The sequence below is a fragment of the Alligator mississippiensis genome, chromosome 4 (genome assembly GCF_030867095.1).
Source record: "Alligator mississippiensis isolate rAllMis1 chromosome 4, rAllMis1, whole genome shotgun sequence".
Classification (NCBI taxonomy): Eukaryota; Metazoa; Chordata; order Crocodylia; family Alligatoridae; genus Alligator; species Alligator mississippiensis.
In genome coordinates this window covers 177147217-177166832 of record NC_081827.1, presented here as the reverse complement: position 1 = coordinate 177166832, position 19616 = coordinate 177147217, and the positions used below count along the sequence as shown (strand labels likewise).

Genomic DNA, 19616 nt, shown 5'->3' with positions numbered 1-19616 from the left:
TGATTTATGTTGATGTAAATTGAGAATAACTCCCTTAAAGGCCTTTTAAAATCAGTGTTAGCAGAGAATTCCAACCCCCCCGCCCTTCATTCCCACCTTGTCTTCCCCCTCCCTTCTCCAAAGTGAGATATTAGTAGCAGAGAATAATGGGCACAGCAGGAGTTTCCTAGTCTGTTGCAGTCCTGGCTAGGAGGCCTGGAGGTTCACAAACCAGCAAGTGCTCAGATCTCATACAGTACACAATTCTCACAGGTAATTCTTTACTAACCTACAGTAATTGCACACTGGCTCCCCAGACAGCTTTTCTGCTCTGCATTAAGCAGTAAGCATCCAGATTTTTTCCCTTTCACTCCAAAGAACAATAAAGAAATGAACAAAAGAGGTCATTGATCTGGCCTTTGATTGGGCAACTGATGGCTCCCCTTAATACAAACACCTCTGCTACTCTGTAGGTGCTGCAGACACACACTGAGCCAGTTTCTTGGCTGACACAAGTCATCCTGGCTCTGTTGGAACAAGGACAGTTTACATTCACTGAGGATTTAGGACAAAAATTTTCAAAGACACTAAAGGCCAGATTTTTCAAACATATTTAAATGCTGAAACCTCAGGTACCTAAGAGAGTTTTCAAAAGTACTAAGGCACTTCTGTGCATTTTTCAGGGCCTGCATGTCGTTGAAAATCTGGCTCTGTCATTTTGAAAAACTGGATATAGGCTCCTAAATCATTTAAATACTTTTGAAAATGTTCTCTAGCCCTCAGTCTTCATGCCTCATTCACACTAGTTCTGATTTACTCTAACTAAATATTGATTCACTAGGGGAATTCTAATATAATAAAAGGTTTCGTCTGTCTGTATGTCTGTCTGTCTGTCTGTAACGCTTTTGGCCAACTGCTGAGAGGGCGGGTGACGATTGGTTACGTGGGCCCAAGTTTGAGCCGCGGCCGGGGAAGTTTGTGGCAGCGGCGAGCATGCCCTAGCCACCCGAGCAGCGGGGCTTCCCTATGCCTCCCTGCCTGAGGATCAAGAGGGAGTAGGGAACGGTGGTGGCGCCTCCCCAGTGCCTGTCCCTGACACCCCCCAAAACAGATGGCAGGGAGGAGGAGGCGGTGGACAGAGAGAGAGGGAAGTGGGAGGGGGGTGTCACAGTGGTGGCTGTTGTTGGGGCCAGGCAGCAGGAAAGGAAAGAAGGGAGGGAAGCAGGGAGGGAATGGGGGGTCATGGTAGTGGCACTCCCCCACCACCTGCCCACAACAACAGCCAGCAGGGAGGGGGAGGCAACAGGGAGGAGAGGGGAGAGGAGAGGCAGGGAAAGCCCTGCTGCCAGGTGGACAAGGGAGGGAACCGAAGGCTGGAGGAGGCGGCAGCAGAGGGAGTCTTTGCATGGCCAGCCCTGTGGAGGGGCGTGCAGGGGCATGTAACACTCCCTGAAACCTGTCATGCTTGATAGGACTAGCTAATTGCCCACTATAATACACTTGGAGCAGTAACTTTTTGTCTGTTTCTTCAGGAATGGCTGGAACCATTTATTTTCTTGCTGATATCCTGGTGCCAACAAAAGCCAAGTTCCCAGCATTTGAACTATAAAGTCCTTCCACACATTTCCCTGCATGAATCTTACTGTACTCCATGGCATTGGGACAAGTGGAGCAAACTTGCTCGTTCCTCTTTCCAAACTCAGCTCTTGCCTAACAGAGTAAACCAGTCCTGTTGCTGACATTGTTTTTATTCTTTTCCATGCTGTGGTTTTTGCTTTGTTTAGTTAAAAAAAATTCTTAGCTCTTGTTGTTGGCCTCTAAGCAGGGTGGGGGGAAGGGAAATGTACAGTATTTTGTTGGATATACATACTCAGAGTTTTGCTATCTTATGTATCCAGTTTCCAAGGAGGAGAAAACATGTATTGAAGGTAACTTTCTCCAATCGAGTTTGTCATGACTGTTAGTGATGGAAGCTTAGATAATATTGTCTTAGAGAGACAAAAGATAATGTGTTAAGACTGTTACCCTCTAATTTGCCCCTAAATATGTCCAGTCCAGTTATCCAGGGGGTCGGCAGTTCATAGCTGAGGTGCTCTTTGGGTAGGTAATTGTGATGGACTACAGAAATGAGAAGAGTGTTTATTTCTGCTTCCCTAGCAGACTGCAGGTGTCACAGCTATAACTGACATGGCAAAGTCCTGTCTTAGACTCGCACCTTTTTGCTTTATAAGCAAAGACTATGTTTAGCTCTTTGTACTTATTGTCAGTGACGAATGGACAGATGAGTAATCCACAAGTTATTGTGCTTATCCACCTTACACTAACCTGTGCAGAAGTAGATCCATGAGTCACAGCAAGTTTCTGCTTAAAAGAAAGTTAATCTAATACCAAGGGTGATTACTTCCTTAATGCATTAATTTTGGGAAGCTTTTGCAGTTTATTTAAATTTCAGCGTAATGTTATAGGTCTTAGGTGGAATCAGGCCTGTCAACAAATGTTGCAGACAAGGAATTGATTCCATTGTGTTTTGTCAGCATCAAACCTATTATTTATGTGGGTGCTGTTTACAGCTTTACAGGATTGTTATCCATCTTAGTTCTTTATCCACTTGCCTGATAAGTTGGTACCTTAGTAACCTGGCTCACTTATTGAACACTGTAGTCTGATATGTAAGTAAGAATCCACCCAACCAAAAGTTGGAAAATCTGCCTCAAATTAGCATTGTCCAGTCACTGAACAAGGTCCTTCGGTAAACTCCTGGTACGTGAGCATTCTCCATGAGTGGTGGGAATTCTGGAGCCTGCTTGTATGCATTTCCATTGGCTGCTGGAGGTGACCTTATGGTCATCACCTTACAAAGCCACAGTCCTGAAGAAGGAGGAAAGTGGTTTTGTTCTCTCAGACTGCTGGCAGTGAGTAGCTAGAATTGCTACTAGTACCTAACTCTGCAGTTGTCATACAGTATGTCTGCACAAAAATCAGAAAGGTGAGTGCAGCCCACGGAGGCACACCTTTGCTGCACTTAATGTACAGTAGCAAAACCATGGCAGCACAGGCTTCCAGGGGAGCTTCTCTTTCCCACGCTGAGACCCATGCTATCACAGGATTGCTACTCAGGGTGCCCAAGCTAGCCAGATGCCAGCCAGCTCACCTGCACTGAAACATGCCACAGTCAACTGAAAGATCCGTAAACAACCAAATTGCTTGAGCTAATAGTAAACCATGTTCCACACAGATTCCTTCAGCACCACAGGCAAGCCTCACAGTGTCATTGACATTCTTTCTTACAAAGGGATTCAGCACTAATTGTGCAGACAATTAATTAAAACACAATGAAGCTAATCTGCTTTTGGCTAGGTGTCCCTGCTGAAAGCATCCTTGATGACTTTGGACTAGCTAAGTCTCTTGCTGCTGCGTTTCTGAGCATTACACGCTAGACTGAGTGACCATAAAGAAAGCATGACCTCTGGGGAAGAGGATTTGACTAATCACATAGTTGTAGGAAGCACTGTAAATTAAGCCTAGCTGTAAATTAACTTGCATCTTGTCTGAAGTGGCAACTGAATTGCCACTCTTGTTGGGACATCTGGATTTCTGCTGAATGCAGTTTCTATTAATGAAAAAAATTGTACACCCTATTGCATGGAGTGCTCCAGCTGCATGTATTCTACTGCGCTTGTACGTGTATTAGTTGAGCACAGCTAGGGGCACATTATACAATTGTTAGGTGGAAAGCTGTTTAATAAAACACAAAATAAACACAGTTTGGGTCCTTTCTTCATAAATTTATTCATTGCTTATACCTAACATCTATGCCTTGAGAGGGCAGAATGAACTGACAGCAGCTGTGCCTCTGCTTAGGGGGGCACCTTAAAAGAATCAATTGGAACTTATTTGTATGCTGCTAAATATGTGGATGGGAGGCCTGCAGAACTCTGTTTTCATGGAAACGTGTGAATGTCTTAATGATGCTGGGTAACTCCCATCTCCCATGCCCTCTAGCTGCATGTGTTGAAAATGGCTTTATGGTAAGCCTACAACTACCATGTTCTTAGCTCTCACAATTTTCTCACAGGTTTTACTCTCTTCCCCATAAAACTACAGCTCCTGGAGCTGAGAAATCTCTGCTTTCATATAGAAAAGATTTCTAGGACTCGTGCAGAGAAACCTATAACCTAAAGCTCAGAAGACAAACAAACCCCCCCAAAAGGGTTTTCAGATCTTATGATTTCAAAGCAAGTCTCATGATTTTGGGAGAGGTGCTTCAGCTCTGTATTTACTGAAACATTTCTGCATTGCCAACAGCATGAATAAAATAGAATATGCAGTCTGCTTCTTATCCACAGTATCTCCATGAACCTCGACACAGGTCTCTTGTCGCTGCTGCTGATGGCCCAACTGCAACTTGCAATAACCATTTGTATCACTCTGGCTATAAACAGACATCATCCTTGGAGTGGATCAGCCTGCCAAGGGCAACTGGAGAACTCAGGCAGCTCTGGGCTACCCCTGCTCTCCCCCAATAAAGCAAACACATCTGCTGAAAAAAGCATCACATTTTTTTACTGCCTACCATCACAGCCACAATTTTGGGCATTTGTGGTTTGACAAGGGACAGGGACTTCTGTTTGCTTGGGCTTTGTGTCACCATAAACATTTTCACTGTTCTCACTTGCTCTAAGACAGGCCTGGCTTGTTCTTTTGTGATTATTTTTTGGCTATTGCTTTTTGCCATTAAAAATTGGGGGAGGAGACCGCTGAGTAGCTTTAGTTATCTCACTGAAGAACAAAAAATGTTCTGGGGTCTTGGCTTGTCACCGCACAGCATTTTCTGCACTTCCATTTGTGAAAAGGGCACAAAAATTCACTGACAATTTAAGGCATTTTGCCCTATTTTGTCCTTTGCAAGACAATCTCATTTCAATACTCTCTATTCCCAACCCCTGTGACTTTCACTTAGGCTAGGTCCGCACTGTCTCCAAGCTATGTCTGGGATTGCCATCAAACATACCCCATCCACTTGCTCTGGCTCCATGTCTGACAAAACCCAAAAATGAGGCATTGAAACTGGGTAAGAGTTTCCTGACCACAAACCCCACTACTGCTCTCTGGCTTCCAGTTTTGGGCACCTTTGACATGAACTCAGGGCTGCTCTGCAGTGACCACTGATTTCCAGGCAGGACAGTGTGACAGGCAGGTTTCATGGCACTGCTCCCAGCCTCAGGTTGAAGGCAATAGATATGAATTTTGGAATCTGGTCCTGAAGTATTTTATTCCATTAAAACTCCCCTAAATGCAATATTAATCTTTAGAGAAAGTCAGAGCTTGCCTAGATACTCGTAAAAGTACACTATTCTCTTGAACATCCTATTGCCATTCTCTTAGGGTGCCTGTACACAACCGTGGAGGCTGCTTCAACGTGCTGTAATTACAGCGTCAGAGCAGACTTGATTAATCAAGTCTGTTGGAGTGTGGTAGTTACCATGCTCCAGCAGCCTCCCATGTGTCAAGTGTCAGCATCCCCGTGCTTAAATGAGCTTTAGTTCAACTGGCCCCGCTGCCATTTTGAAGCACGGAGACACTGATACTCGAGATCTTGGGGTGCTTTAATTAAAGTGCTGCCCCTCTCACCCACCCTCTGGAGCATGTGTAAAAGTGCCCTTAATGTTCAATGTTTAGAACAAGTATAACAAAAGAATGGAGAAGAATTAAAATAATATTGGATATCTTTCTGACAGTACTTCATGTTCATGATTTGCACTTCCTGGTCCATGTGATATTGTGACTGTGGCAGGGCACTGTTGGTGCCTGCCACTTTAGGGGCCAAGTCAAGCAGCTAGCAAGTGCTTGTTTGCGGTGGGCATTTTAGGACCATGGCCGCCTATATAAACAGAGCAGTTTGCTGCTGGCAGGCAGGAAACATTGCCTGGCTGAGCTGCTGTATGAGAACATCTACAGGTAGTAGCAGGAGGTTCTTGGTCCTAGGCATGACCTAAAACTTCACCTTGCCTGGTGTGGGTGTCTTGGTGGGGCTCCCAGTGGCACGGGAGCCTCCAGGAAAATACCAGACTAGTTACCACCCCAGAGGAAGGTGGGTCAGGGTACCTCAATAACCCCTAGCCCCCACATCACTGTGGGTAGCAGTTGGGCCAGGCAGGGCTATGGCCACCTGAGCCCCCACTGGGCAGGGAAGCCCTGTAGCCCCAGTGTGGGGGTAGAAGATGTGGAGCCTCAGTAAGGGTAGACCCCAGTGAGGGGGTGGATGTGGAGCCCCAGTGAGGGGGGAAACCAGAGGGCTGGGAGCCCGGTGTGTGTGAGTTTGTATAGAGTTGCCCTGGGAGGGGCCAAGGCAAGTTGGCCCTGGTTGGGTAATTGGCTGGCCACTATCCTGGTGAGGGTCGTGGGAGAGGCTCAAAAGACGGTACGTCTGCCACCCAAGGTGTTCGCTAGATAAAACCTATGGCCAAAAGGGCCCACTCCAAGAGGGAGCAAGGCGGCATAAGTTGTCAATGCATGAAAGAGACCCTGTGAGAGGGGGTGGAGTGTGAGAGGCGTGTGTGTCTGAGGCCTGACAACGAGGGCTAAGCTTGGATGTGTCACCTGGATGCCATCTGCAAGGCTTGAGCTGTGGTGTAGGGGAGGAACAGAGCTGCAGATAGTGCCCCCTGGCATTGGGGCAAAAATGGGCAGCCTCCTGCCTAATTAGAACCAATTAAGAAACAACAAGGCATAGCAGGAAAGTGAGGTAGGTGGCTGGCCGAGAAACAGGTGGGTGCGCCAATGGCAGACCGGCCCCGAGAAAGCCCCCTGTTACAGTGACATTGCTCATATACTGTGCGAAGCATACCTATGCAATCTGTCCCATGGTCTGCAAGAGAGTGCTTGTTAGTCACAACAGCAGCAAAGCTGAAACTAAAGAGACAGCAAGCGGCACATGCACAGAATGGAAGGGGTGAGAAGCAGACCTGGGCACATTCATGTGGTTCCAGGTCTGTCAAAAATGCTGATTCATTTTGTTCAGCAAGAGAACAAAAGACATATATTTGAAGGAATCATTTGAAGGAAAACCATGAACTTTTAAAGATGAGTTAAAAACCAACTAGAATATCCCCTTAAGAAAAAAAAAAAATCTGTTATCACTTTCCCTTCACCCTAATTTCATGTTTGACTAATGTGACTGACCCCCAGCTCTGTCAGTAAGATGAAAGATGCACCCAATATTATTACCCAAACAGTAGCTCCAGGTGTCCAAATCTACTTGGGAACCATCTGTAACTTTAGCTCCCATGAGTTGACAACAGGCACAATTAGGAGAGAAATGAAATAAAGATAGGGGCATTGAGAAGAGACAGATCTGTTATTGCTGCTCATGGCCAACTAGTTTAATTTCCCATTTCTGCATGATATTAACTTTTCATATGCCCACAAATTACAATCCGCGCTGACACTAAATCTACACTTAATGTTCTACTTCTACACAAATAAGCATTAGAAATTGTTGCAAGGCACTACATCATTATGCAGTCAAATGCACGGCTCCTTTGATAGATCAGTTTATAAACTAGCATCACGATCATTTAATATATTTTGGGTGATGGAGCTTGACTCTCTTTGAAAACGCTTAAAACTAAAATTATCCACAGCAAACTTTGTGCCTTCAGTTTTGTATGATTGTGTTAGTACATTTATCACTATGAATTATGTATCGCACCCAAGAAGGCAATGTTAAAAGAACACTATGAAGGCTGCCAAGTCAAGCACTTGAGAATTAGGAAATGCCAGAATTAGGTCTTCCTGTGCAATCTAAATTCAGCCCCCTTGAGCATACACAGCATGATGATCACGTACTGTTTTCCATAAGATTCCTGCCTCATTCATTACCCAAATGCACTCAGAAATGAACCACTATTGTATGTAATCTTTGCTGTTCAATAAGTGCCCCCTTTCCCTGTAACTGCACACCATTCAATCCCCTGCTATGAATATAGAATGATTAGTTTCTTGGTGCTTATGACTACAGTATCTCATTGCTTCACGTTGTTCCTCTTGAACAACACTCTAAGAGTGTGGTATTATCTCTCCTCTATGGATAAAAAGTTTAGATACAGAGAGATTAAGGTCCATGGTCCACTAGTTTGCAGTGTCCAATCTGAGATGGCATAGGACCTGATTTTCAGAGTATTGCACTCTTTCTATGTTCAAAGCTATTCTTGACCAAAAATTCCAGCTGTGAGTGCTCAGCACTACTACAAATGAGACCTCATAGTCACAAAATGGGCACTCATACGATGAGAAACACACAGCTGGCCCATAGTTTTGTCTCCTTGCCCAGCCAGTCCCAGTCTTCCCCAGCCTGGCCTTGTCCAGTTTCAGTCCCCATAACCCAGTTCATATTTCCAGTCTCTGCCATCACTTTGCCCTGCTGCTAGCTCCCAGGTCCAATCATCATTCACCTCCAGGTCTTTGTCCCAATATACGCCCCCTTAAACAGTGCATGGAGCTCATGCCCTGCTCTCCCACCCCTCACTATGCTACTGTCCAGCTCTAGGTTTTGTCACTTCTGTGCGTCTGTGAGGCAACTTTCTCTGCCCAGCCTGGGAGTCATAGGCAGTGGTCCCCCTGCTCTCAGTCCTGGTACTTGGTGCTACAGCTCCCAGAATAGAAATTGTACAGAAAGTTTTGCTTCTGCAGCCCTGGGCTGGAATATGCTCCGTGCAGATGGAGTTTTTGGAGACTTTGGCTGCCAAGCGATCACATCTCTACCAATCATTTGTAAAATTAGATTTTTCAAAGGCTTATAACAAGGCCAAATTGGGTGGTTTTCATGGGGATAGCAAAAAGAATGTCCCTGGCAGCAGTGCAATGGCCGTGCCAAGTTAAGTCCCTTCTCCAAAGCATGGGGATACTGGAGCTTTACAGCAAAACAGTTGCAAGAATTCTTGTACAATGGAGAAAACAACATATTTTCTCTTGTTCTCATTTGCTGAAATGATTCACCCCCTTTAGCCTTCCAGAACAATTGAATTGGAGGCAGGTTCCCAGCCCAGGGAAACTTCAGCCCAAACAATTACATCTGGCAAGGGTAAAGCACCTGAAGACAAGTGCTGGTAACAGACAGCATCACATAACCTTAATAATAGGCAGTGGCAGCTGGAGAGAATTTCTGACTGTTGAAATCACCAGGAACTTTGCCAACAGACTTCAGTGAGGCCAGGAGTTTATCCTGGGTGTTGAATTCACACACTTAAGCTACTGAAATTGGGCACTGTTAAAGAAGCATCATTTTAAAATAGTGGTCTATATATTTGTTTCTTGGGTTCCAATTCCTGCTGTGCTGCACATCTGTCTACACCAATAGCTTAAAATCTAGAAGTGTTTTCTTTTCTTAAAAAAGATCCAATCCCTGCCTGCGTTTCACATACTTAGCACGTAAAGATGAGGCTGGAACTGGATGCAAGGTAATATTCTGCAAGAGAGACAAGCTTAGAAAAGCATTTTAACCTTTAGTCTTTTTCCCAAGTTGTTTCATGCTGGGTGTACAGCTATAAGAGTATATTTGATAAATGAATATTAAGTCCTTGAGTCTTCATACTCTGTAAAATGAACTGAATAAGAATGGGTTTTTTTCTGTCTCTGAGCACTTGCAGCCTTCATGCTCATGAGAACACTTCACCCATCACCAGGTAGGTTTCTATAGCAAGTCCTTGTTATAAATATGGTGGTGTGACTAAAGAGGAAGAGAGTTTCCTTCCAGCAGATGGCAGTACAATTTAACAGTAATGGAATTCACAAGGCTTGATCATTAAAGAGTTTACCAAGTTTGTTTGGCCTTTTGCTGCATAAAATAGGTGGTGACTCACTCTGTAAATCATGTTGTTCATGCATTTTTTAAAGTATTACTGTCACTGGTACACGCTGGGGCAAATTTAGCAGGTATGACACAAAACATATCCATTGCTTTGACTTCACTGGAGTTTCACCTCCATCCTGCTGGAAGCCCAGTCACTGAATTTAGCCCAAGCACTAAAATGATGGGCATCCAACATCTAATTCTATAGTGTTGGGGTCAGACAGCCCTATGCAGTATGGTCAGTACAGAATAGAGACATATGGAAATAAAAATAATTACCAAGGGCTTGACTGTCTTTTCAAGTAATGTCTATTACATGGCTTGGAAATAATAGCATTGCATTTCTGGGGTCCTTTCCATCCAAGGCTATCTATCTGCACCATCAACAAACATTTAATCAATCATTGCACCACAGTTTGCATATGGGAAACCTAGCCTGGACTCAGGAGTGTTGAATCCTACTGTACAGTTCTCTCATCTATTTTGATAATCCTGTTCAAATTTGTTTGTATTGCCCCTTACCAACTATCCTAATGAAAAGAATGTTAAAGGAAACTAAGTGGCTAATAGAATGGAAATCCAAAGATAAGGACCAGGGCATTCCATTCACTGTTCCTTCAACACTGACTTTAAAATTTGTTCAGCCTGCTCTTTTGAACCTCTAGACATACCTCCCATAACACATTAGAAACCAAGACCTACAATCAATAGCACCATCTGAAGAAACGGATGAGAGTTCTCACAGCTGTCCTCTTAACCAACATTCCTGATGCAAAACTTTAGGCTTACATTTGTGTTACAAATGTTTTTTGATGTCATTCAAATCTAATGTCACTTCTTCATTTGATTCTATTTAAAGCCCTCTTTCTGCAAGAGGATCCACTAGTGTAGTTGCAGTGACTTCAGTAGGTCTCTGAACAGTCCGTATTACAGGATATTTATGGGTAACTACAAGCAAAGGACAGCTGACAGGATCAGGGGCCATGAGCACTGTTAGTGAGAGAAAAAAACATGGTAACTGGAAACACGAGAGTTGGAGGAGCAAAGTTAACTATGTCTGATTCTGGTCTCCTTTACAGTGTAAATACATTGACTGATTTAGGCTCTCACTCAGCAGAGTACTACTCTTTCACTAATATAAGTTAAAATGTTATATGAATAAAATATATCTCACCCCTAGCATATACTTGATAGTCTGTCTGGAGTCACAATCATGTGACTCCAGTAGGTGGCCTCTACACACATGCCCAAAGTTCTTTAACCCAGTTCTAACTTCATATGCCATTTTTCTGTTGAACCATTCTGTAGATTTAACCTTAAGAGAAGGAGCAACATCTGCTGGTCTAAGGCCCCTAATGAAGCCTACCCAAAACTTCAAATGACTTGTCTGGAGAACTGGGGTGTGCAAGGGGTCTCATTCCCCATTGTTTTGTCCCTCATACAGTTATTTATGTACAGACTGTGCCAGATTCCCTGGAACCCATTGGAGCAATACTGATTTACACCAGCTGAGGACATGGCCTATGGAATGTAACTGCAAAATAATCAGCCCAACATGTTCCAATATCATGTGACTGGCATAAAAATCATGAAATGATAAAACAACGTATTTTTGGATTCTTTATTTGCCTTACAGTGCATGAAACTTTCAGGAGCAGAAATACACTTTAAAACAAAATAGAACCTGAGAATTTCAAAATCACATGACTCTAAGGAGCTGGCAAGCATCATAGCTCAGCCACTGGCATGGATCTTCAAGAACTCGTGGCGCTCAGGTGAAATGACCAAGGATTGGAAGAAGGCCAATGTGGTGCCTATCTTCAAGAAAGGGAGGAAAGTAGATCTGGGGAACTAAAGGCCCATCGGCCTGACCTCCATCCCCAGGAAGATCTTGGAGAAAATCATCAAAGAGACCATTCTTGACAAGCTGGCTGAAAGCAACTTCTTGAGGGATAGCCAGCACGGGCTTGTTGCGGGTAGGTCTTGCCTGACCAATCTCATCTCCTTCTATGACCAGGTGACATATCACCTGGGCAAAGGAGAAGAGATTGACGTCATATATCTTGACTTTAAAAAAGCTTTCAATCGTCTTATAGAAAAACTGGCCAACTGTGGTCTCGGCTACATCACAGTCCACTGGCTGGGGAATTGGCTTCAAGGTTAGACTCAGAGACTGGTAGTTGACGGAAGTCAATCATTGTGGTGCACCGTGACCAGCGGGGTTCCCCAAGGATCCATCCTTGGACCTATCCTTTTCAACATTTTCATTAATGATGTGGACATTGGTGTCAGGAGTGGACAGGCCAAGTTCGCTGATGACACCAAACTTTGGTGTAAAGTGTCCACACCCAAGGACAGGACGGTGATCCAGGCCAACCTTGACAGGTTCGGAATATGGGCGGACGAAAACCTGATAGTCTTCAACTCCAAAAAATGCAAGGTACTCCATCTTTGGAAGAAAAACCTGCAGTATGCTTATAGGCTTGGCAGTGCTATGCTTGCTAGCACCATGGCCAAAAGGGACTTGGGAGTCATAGATTCATAGATGTTAGGGGAGGAAGGGACCTCAATAGATCATCTAGTCCGACCCCCTGCACAGGCAGGAAAGAGTGCTGGGTTCAGATGACCCCAGCCAGATGGGGTCTAACCTCCTCTTGAAGACCCCCAGGGTAGGGCAGAGCACCACCTCCCTTGGGAGCCCATTCCAGATTTTGGACACTCTAACTGTGAAGAAGTTCTTCCTAATGTCCAGTCTAAATCTGCTCTCTGCTAGCTTATAGCCATTATTTCTTGTGACCCTTAGGGGTGCCTTGGTGAGTAGGGCCTCACCAATTCCCTTCTGCACCCCCATGATGAATTTACAGGCAGCCACAAGGTCGCCTCTCAACCTTCTTTTGCAGAGGCTGAAGAGGTCCAGGTGCCCTAGTCTCTCCTCATAGGGCTTGGCCTGCAAGCCCTTAACCATACGAGTGGCCCTTCTCTAGACCCTCTCCAGGTTATCCACATCCCTCTTGAAGTGTGGTGCTCAAAACTGCATGCAGTATTCCAACTGCGGTCTGACCAGTGCCCGATAGAGGGGAAGTATCACCTCCTTGGTTCTGTTTGTCATGCATCTGCTGATGCACGATAAAGTGCAGTTATCTTTTCTAATGACTTCGTCACACTGACAACTCATGTTCATCTTGGAGTCCACTAGGACTCCGAGATCCCTTTCCGCTTCCGTGCCACCAAGCAGGTCATTTCCTAGGCAGTAGGTGTGCTGGACATTTTTCCTCCCTAGGTGCAGCACTTTGCATTTCTCCCTGTTAAATTGCATTCTGTTGTTTTCTGCCCATTTGTCCAACCTGTCCAGGTCTGCCTATAGTTGTTCCCTGCCCTCCAGTGTCCACTTCTCCTCACAGTTTTGTACCATCTGCAAACTTGGACAGAATACACTTCACTCCCTCATCCAAGTCACCAATGAAGACGTTGAAGAGTATTGGTCCAAGGACCGAGCCCTGCGGGACCCCACTGCCCACGCCCTTCCAGGTCAATACCGACCCATCCACCACCACTCTCTGGGTACAACCCTCTAGCCAATTTGCCACCCACCGGACTGTGTAATCATCCAAGTCACAGCCTCTTAATTTGTTCACCAGTATGGGGTGGGATACAGTATCAAAGGCCTTCTTGAAGTCTAAGTAAATGATATCTACCCCTACTCCTGCATCCAGGTGTTTTGTAACCTGGTCATAAAAAGAGACTAGATTTGTCAGGCATGATCTACCTGCTATGAACTCGTGCTGGTTTCCCCGCAGCATAATTTTTCCTGCTGGGCTCTCACATATATGAGCCTTAATAATCTTTCCAAAGACTTTACCAAGGATGGAGGCGAGACTGACTGGCCTATAGTTGCCTGGATCCTCCTTCCTCCCCTTCTTGAAAATAGGGACCACATTGGCTCTTCTCCAGTCCTCCGGGACCTGGCCCATGCACCACGAGTGCTCAAATATTCTTGCCAGTGGCTCAGCAATGACGTCAGCCAGTGCCTTCAGTACCCTCAGATGGAGCTCATCCAGACCTGCTGACTTAAATGCATCCAGTCCTTCCAAGTGACTCTGCAACATCTCAGGGTCAACGCATGGTAGTCTGACGCCCTGCTGTTGCCTCTCCACAATCCCATTATGAGACCTGTTTTGCCCCTCATTTAGGAACAATGAGGCAAAGAACTCATTGAGGAGTTCAGCTTTGTTCCCCCTGTCTGTCACCAATTGCTTTTGCCTTTTCAGTAGTGGTCCTATACTGCCCTGGGCCTTCTTTTTACTCCCTATATATCTGAAAAACAAATTTTTGTTATCCTTAACTTGGGATGCCATCCTCAGCTCCATGGTAGCTTTGGCCTTTCTAACTGCCTCCCTACATGATTGACCACAAGATGAATATGAGCCACCAATGTGATGTTGCAGCCAGCAAAGTGAGAAAAACTCTGACTTGCATCCATAGATGCTTCTCTAGCAAATCCCAGGATGTCATCCTCCCGCTGTACTCGGCTTTGGTGAGACTGCAGCTGGAGTACTGTATCCAATTCTGGGTTCCACAATTTTAAAAGGATGTAGAGAAGCTTGAGAGAGTCCAGAGGAGAGTCACGTGCATGATCAGAAGGCAGGAAAACAGGCCTTTTGATGAGAGGCTGAGAGTTATGGGACTCTTCAATCTGGAACAGCACAGGCTCAGGGAGGACCTGGTGGCTGCCTATAAGTATATAAGGGGTGTACATCAGGATCTAGGGGAACATCTGTTCACCAGAGCGCTCCATGGGATGACAAGGTCAAATGGTCACAAATTTCTCCAAGACTGTTTCAGGCTGGACATAAGGAATAACTTCTTTACAGTCCGAGCCCCCAAGACCTGGAACAGACTGCCGCCAGAGGTGGTGCAAGCACCTACTCTGGATTCCTTTAAGAGTCAATTGGACGTTTTTCTTGCTGGGATCTTGTGACCCCAGCTGACTTCCTGCCCCTGGGGCAGGGGGCTGGACTCGTTGATCTTCCAAGGTTCCTTCCAGGCCTAATGTCTATGAAATCTAGGAGATGGGTTTTTAAAGAAATAGAATACCAAAGATCATAATACTCTATGGTCTCACCAGGAAAGCTGGCAACCAAAAAACCGAGTGTAAATACAGAATGGTAGTGGTACAATTATTCTGCACTGATAAGTCAAGTCAGGGACAAATGGCAAATGATTGAGAAAGGGAAAATCAAGGAAAAAATTCAGTCCCAAAGGATTCAACAGTGAAGCAAGCATGATATAATAGTTGTTATTGTAATATAAATGAGTCTACAACATGATTTTCCTGCATTCACTCTTTTGTATTACCTTAACCAGTAACAGTGCAATCAGTAACTGCACCCTGACTCCTATTGTAAAAATCCAGCCCTGGCATTGGTTCTGAGCAGTTTGATGTTCCCTAAATCATCAGAAAACTTAAAAATATTATTTAAGGACTGCTTTAAAGATCCACAAGAAAATGAGTTCACAGTCTTGGTCCATTTCCTAATGGACAAGTGTTTGCATTGCATACACCACCACTACCTTTGGCATTCATGTCAATAATCTCAGAAGAGAAGCCAAAGATTCAGATGTAGAAGCAGAATAGCGCTCCCGGGTCGGAGGTCCAGCAACAAGATGTGAAGATGGCTGGAGTAGTTGGGAAGGGAACAGCTATTCCCTGTGCTGTGGCTGATAAGTAAATCAAGATTCAGTCTGTCAAAATAACACTTCTCATAAGCAAACCATTCACATAAAACTATTGCTAAGCTGCTGACTGAGTGCTCTGCAAATAAGAGCAGCAAGTACTCTAGCAGTTATAAACAGCCTGTAAAACCTCTGCAAGGGGATCTGGGAAAATGCAGAATATCCTGAGGGCTACATCCAGCTGAGATAAGACTAGCTTGCTTTGGCCAAGGGAGGTTTCCTTTTGGGTTAAGCAACATAGATTGTGTTGTAAAACACATAAGGATCCCAGTCAGAGCCTCATATAAGGCAAAGGTCTTAGGGTTTATCCACATTACAGCTTTCTGCCTGCAGACAGTTACCACTGCAAGTAACCTGTCAAAGCAGGTCCCCATCTGTGTGGCTTCTACCAGAACTGTGCAGCTACATTACAGTGACTGTTAGGGCAGGGTGCACAGCACACCCTGGGAGTCCACTACAGCCAGCAGAAAGTATGGATGGGTCTACATGCACTTTCTGGCAGCTTCTGGATGACTTCTAGTAAGCCTAGAAGCCTGATGGCTTTGCTCTGATGGCAGAAAGAAGAGAATCTGCTGCCATTGGGGAGCTTGGAGTATGGGCTTGCCCACAGGGTTGCAGGCAAAATCCAAGTTCTGCTGGCAAAACTGTAAGGTAGACCAGGCCACTGAGACTCAACCCCCAGCACCAAAGCTCTTTCTAACTGTTGTCAGCATCTGGCCACTAGCTGGCAGATGCAAACTGTGATTCAAGAGAAACCACAGGTAAATTATCAGGATGATTTGCCAGGATACCAGGAGCATTTCAGGAAACTTGAAGAGGAAGCATGGTCTGTGGTTAGAGCAGAAGAATGAGCTTCACAAGAGCTAGGATTCAATTCTCAGGTCATCCAAAGATTTTTGTATGACCTTGGTAAAGTCACTTTGTTTGAGACCTTCAAAGGTACTTAGTCACCTAATCCCTGTCAACCTCAGTGGTCTCTGCCTGCCTTAATTTTTTATTTACTAAATGGGGATAATAATCTTCTTTAATCCATCTGGTCTTCATAGTTGGTAGGGTCGGAAGGGACCTAAGCAGATCATCAAGTCCGACCCCCTGCCATGGACAGGAAAGAATGCTGGGGTCAAATGACCCTGGCAAGGTGTCTATCCAGCCTCCTTTTAAAGACTCCCAGGGTAGAAGCGAGCACCACTTCCCTTGGAAGTTGGTTCCAGCTCCTAGCCGCCCTGACTATGAAGTAGTGCCTCCTGATATCTAGCTTGAATCTACTCTCCATCAGTTTATGGCCATTATTCCTTGATACTCCCAGTAGTGCTCGGGGGAACAGGGACTCTCCATTGCCTGCTGGTCTCCCTTGGCCAGTTTATAGACGGCCACCAGATCCCCTCTCAGCCTTCCTTGTGGAGGCTGAACAGGTTCAGGTCTCGTAGCCTCTCCTTGTAGGGCCTGCCTTGCTGCCCCCTGACCATGCGAGTGGCCCTCCTCTGGACCCTCTCGATGTTGCCCACATTCCTCCTGAAGTGCGACACCCAGAACTGGATGCAGTACTCCAACTGTGGCCTGACCTATGTCATATAGAGGGGGAGGATCACCTCCTTGGACCTGCTCGTGATGCATCTGTGGATGCACGACAAGGTGCGGTTAGCCTTCCTGACTGCATCCCCACATTGGTGGCCCATGTTCATCTTGGAGTCTATAATGACTCCAAGATCCTTTTCTGCCTCTGTGCTGGTGAGAAGGGAGTTCCCTATCCTGTAGGTCTGCTGCTGGGTCTTTCTCTCTAGGTGCAGTACCTTGCACTTGTCAGTATTGAGTCAGTATTGTCAGTCTGTTTGATCACAAGTCATTCTGGGAAGGACTGTCTCCATTTTGGGCAAGGACTATGTGCTAGCACAGTAAGTCAGTTGTAGCACCCAGGTACCACTCTCTTACCAGTAACAATGCTCCAGAAAAAAAGTACCACTGATGGCCAGTATCTCCAGTAACATCCATCTCAGTAGAAGACAGGATAGTTTCTCAATCGTAGCACCCTTGACTGGTTCAGGGCTCCAGATGAATGTCAATAAAGCAGCAACAGACCATCTATAACTGTTCTCGGAAGGTAGCAAGATGGCATTGGGCTACTTGCTGCTCTCTACCCTTAATAGATTTTACCTGACAAGCAGGGCAGAAGAGAATATCAGTTTTAAATATGATTGATTAGAGTAAGTTTCTAAGAGGACAGAGCTATATAAACTCTGAGAACCTCACAAAGAAGCCTTCTGGAAACCCACTTTAAAGAAAGAGAGGTCCATTCCTAAACATCAGAGAGCCTGGATTAGGCCATCTCCTCTTCTATTGGAGTACCTTATTTTAAAAGCTCTACAGTGAAACCTTCTTTGCCTCCCTATGATCCTGTATATAATCTAAATAATACAGATAATTAGAGAAGAGATGTTATTCAAAGTAAGGAAATGAGCTGCCTTCCCCAAATGAATATATGGGGGTTTATTCTGAACATAAACCCCAAGTGCCTGATTCACCTTTGCCTGGTGCCTTTTATAATCACTTAGACAGCAATACAGTCAGCATCAAAGTGCCATCATTCTGACCTGGTAGCACACTACATTCCCTCTACACCAGTATAAATGAGACCTAATGATATCAGGTCTAAACAATTACCCTTGTACTTCCATGAAAGTAGACCTGCTTTCCTAATGTATTTTACTACTACCTTAACCCATCACCACACATTTTTACCCCTTAATCCTAATCAAGCCTTCAAAGGGGCAGGAAATTCAAAGGGGCAGACACATGATATATTCACCCCAATGAAAGGTATATTAATTTCATATTTCACACCAGGATAAGAAATGGACCTACCACTAGCTTATCCCAGGGAAGTAGATCATAGGCTGCTACTACAGTATCAGGCCACTAGGGACTTATCTATATTGCAACACCACAGGTCAAGGGCTCAAAGTGGCCACAGAGGGATTTCCCCAGGCATTTTCATCTGTGAGTCTAGAGCATGCCTATGAACAGGGCATTATAGGACCTGTCCTGCCCAGAACACACCACCATGACAGTGTAGACAAACCTGCATGGCAGTAAAACACATGACTAACCCAGGACAAATCTGTGGTCAAATAACACCTATACTGGTGCTTAGTTACCACCCTTTTTTCACAAGGCAAGTTTCTATCAGAGTAGAATGATTTACACTGGTATTGGACTTTGTGTTGTGGGTCTGCTTCACTTTTACACTGGTGCTGTCTGTCTTTACAGCAGTCTAAATGCGCAATGTGTCTGTACCCAGTCTTATTTCCATGAACAAAAACAAAATTCCTCGTCAAGGAATTTCTCCATATTTTGCCCTATGCAAAATGTAATCATTTTGGGCGCATCTAGATGAGATGTTTTACTCAAAATTAGAGTAAATTACTTTGAAGTAAGTGTCACTGTCTACATGCAAATACTTACTGTGCGGTAATGTGCTCTAATCATGAGTAAATTTGCTACCTGTAAATTCAAGTAGTAAATTTACTCCCAATTAGTTACTGTGCCATATGGCACATGTAGACAGCCCCAAGACAAGCTCCCCAGGCCCTGCCCCACAATCGCAGAGTGGGAGCTGAGAACTGTCCTGGTCAGGGGCAGGCCACAGCCCCACTCCCCGATTGGGTGATCGAGATGTGGGGCTTGGAAACAGCTGCAGGGGAAGGGTAGACCCCAGCCCCCTGCTCTGATCTGCCAGTGGGGCAGCTAGCAGTAAGCCCCTGGCTGGGCAAGGACCCCTGCTCACTGCTAGCTGCCCCACCAGCAGATTGGGCCAGGGGACTGGGACCTGCCCCTCCCCTGTAGCTCTTTCCAAGCCCCCTGCCTCTGATCAGGGAGCCAGGGCCAGGAGCTTCCTGCTGCCATGGCAGGGGGACATTTTCCTTGCCCGGGCCCCAATGGCAGAACCAGTCCCGGCAGCGGGCAGTTCCAGGAGGCAAGGAGCAATCTCCCAGCCCCCACCAGGAGACAGCTGTCTCCTGGTCCTGCGTGCCCTGCCAGCCCCAGAGCTAGTGGCCCT

General features: G+C 45.4%; 1 protein-coding gene across 1 annotated transcript in view; it reads left to right on the top strand.

Moving 5' to 3' along the window:
- The window catches only part of LANCL1 (LanC like glutathione S-transferase 1), a 30204-nt gene extending 26462 nt beyond the window's left edge, over window positions 1-3742 (top strand). Inside the window, exon 10 of the mRNA XM_006276651.4 lies at window positions 1512-3742. Within this exon, the coding sequence (XP_006276713.1) occupies window positions 1512-1588 (77 nt within the window). The 3' untranslated portion in view covers window positions 1589-3742. The remainder of the gene's footprint in view (window positions 1-1511) is intronic.
- The last annotated feature ends 15874 nt before the right edge of the window (window positions 3743-19616 follow it).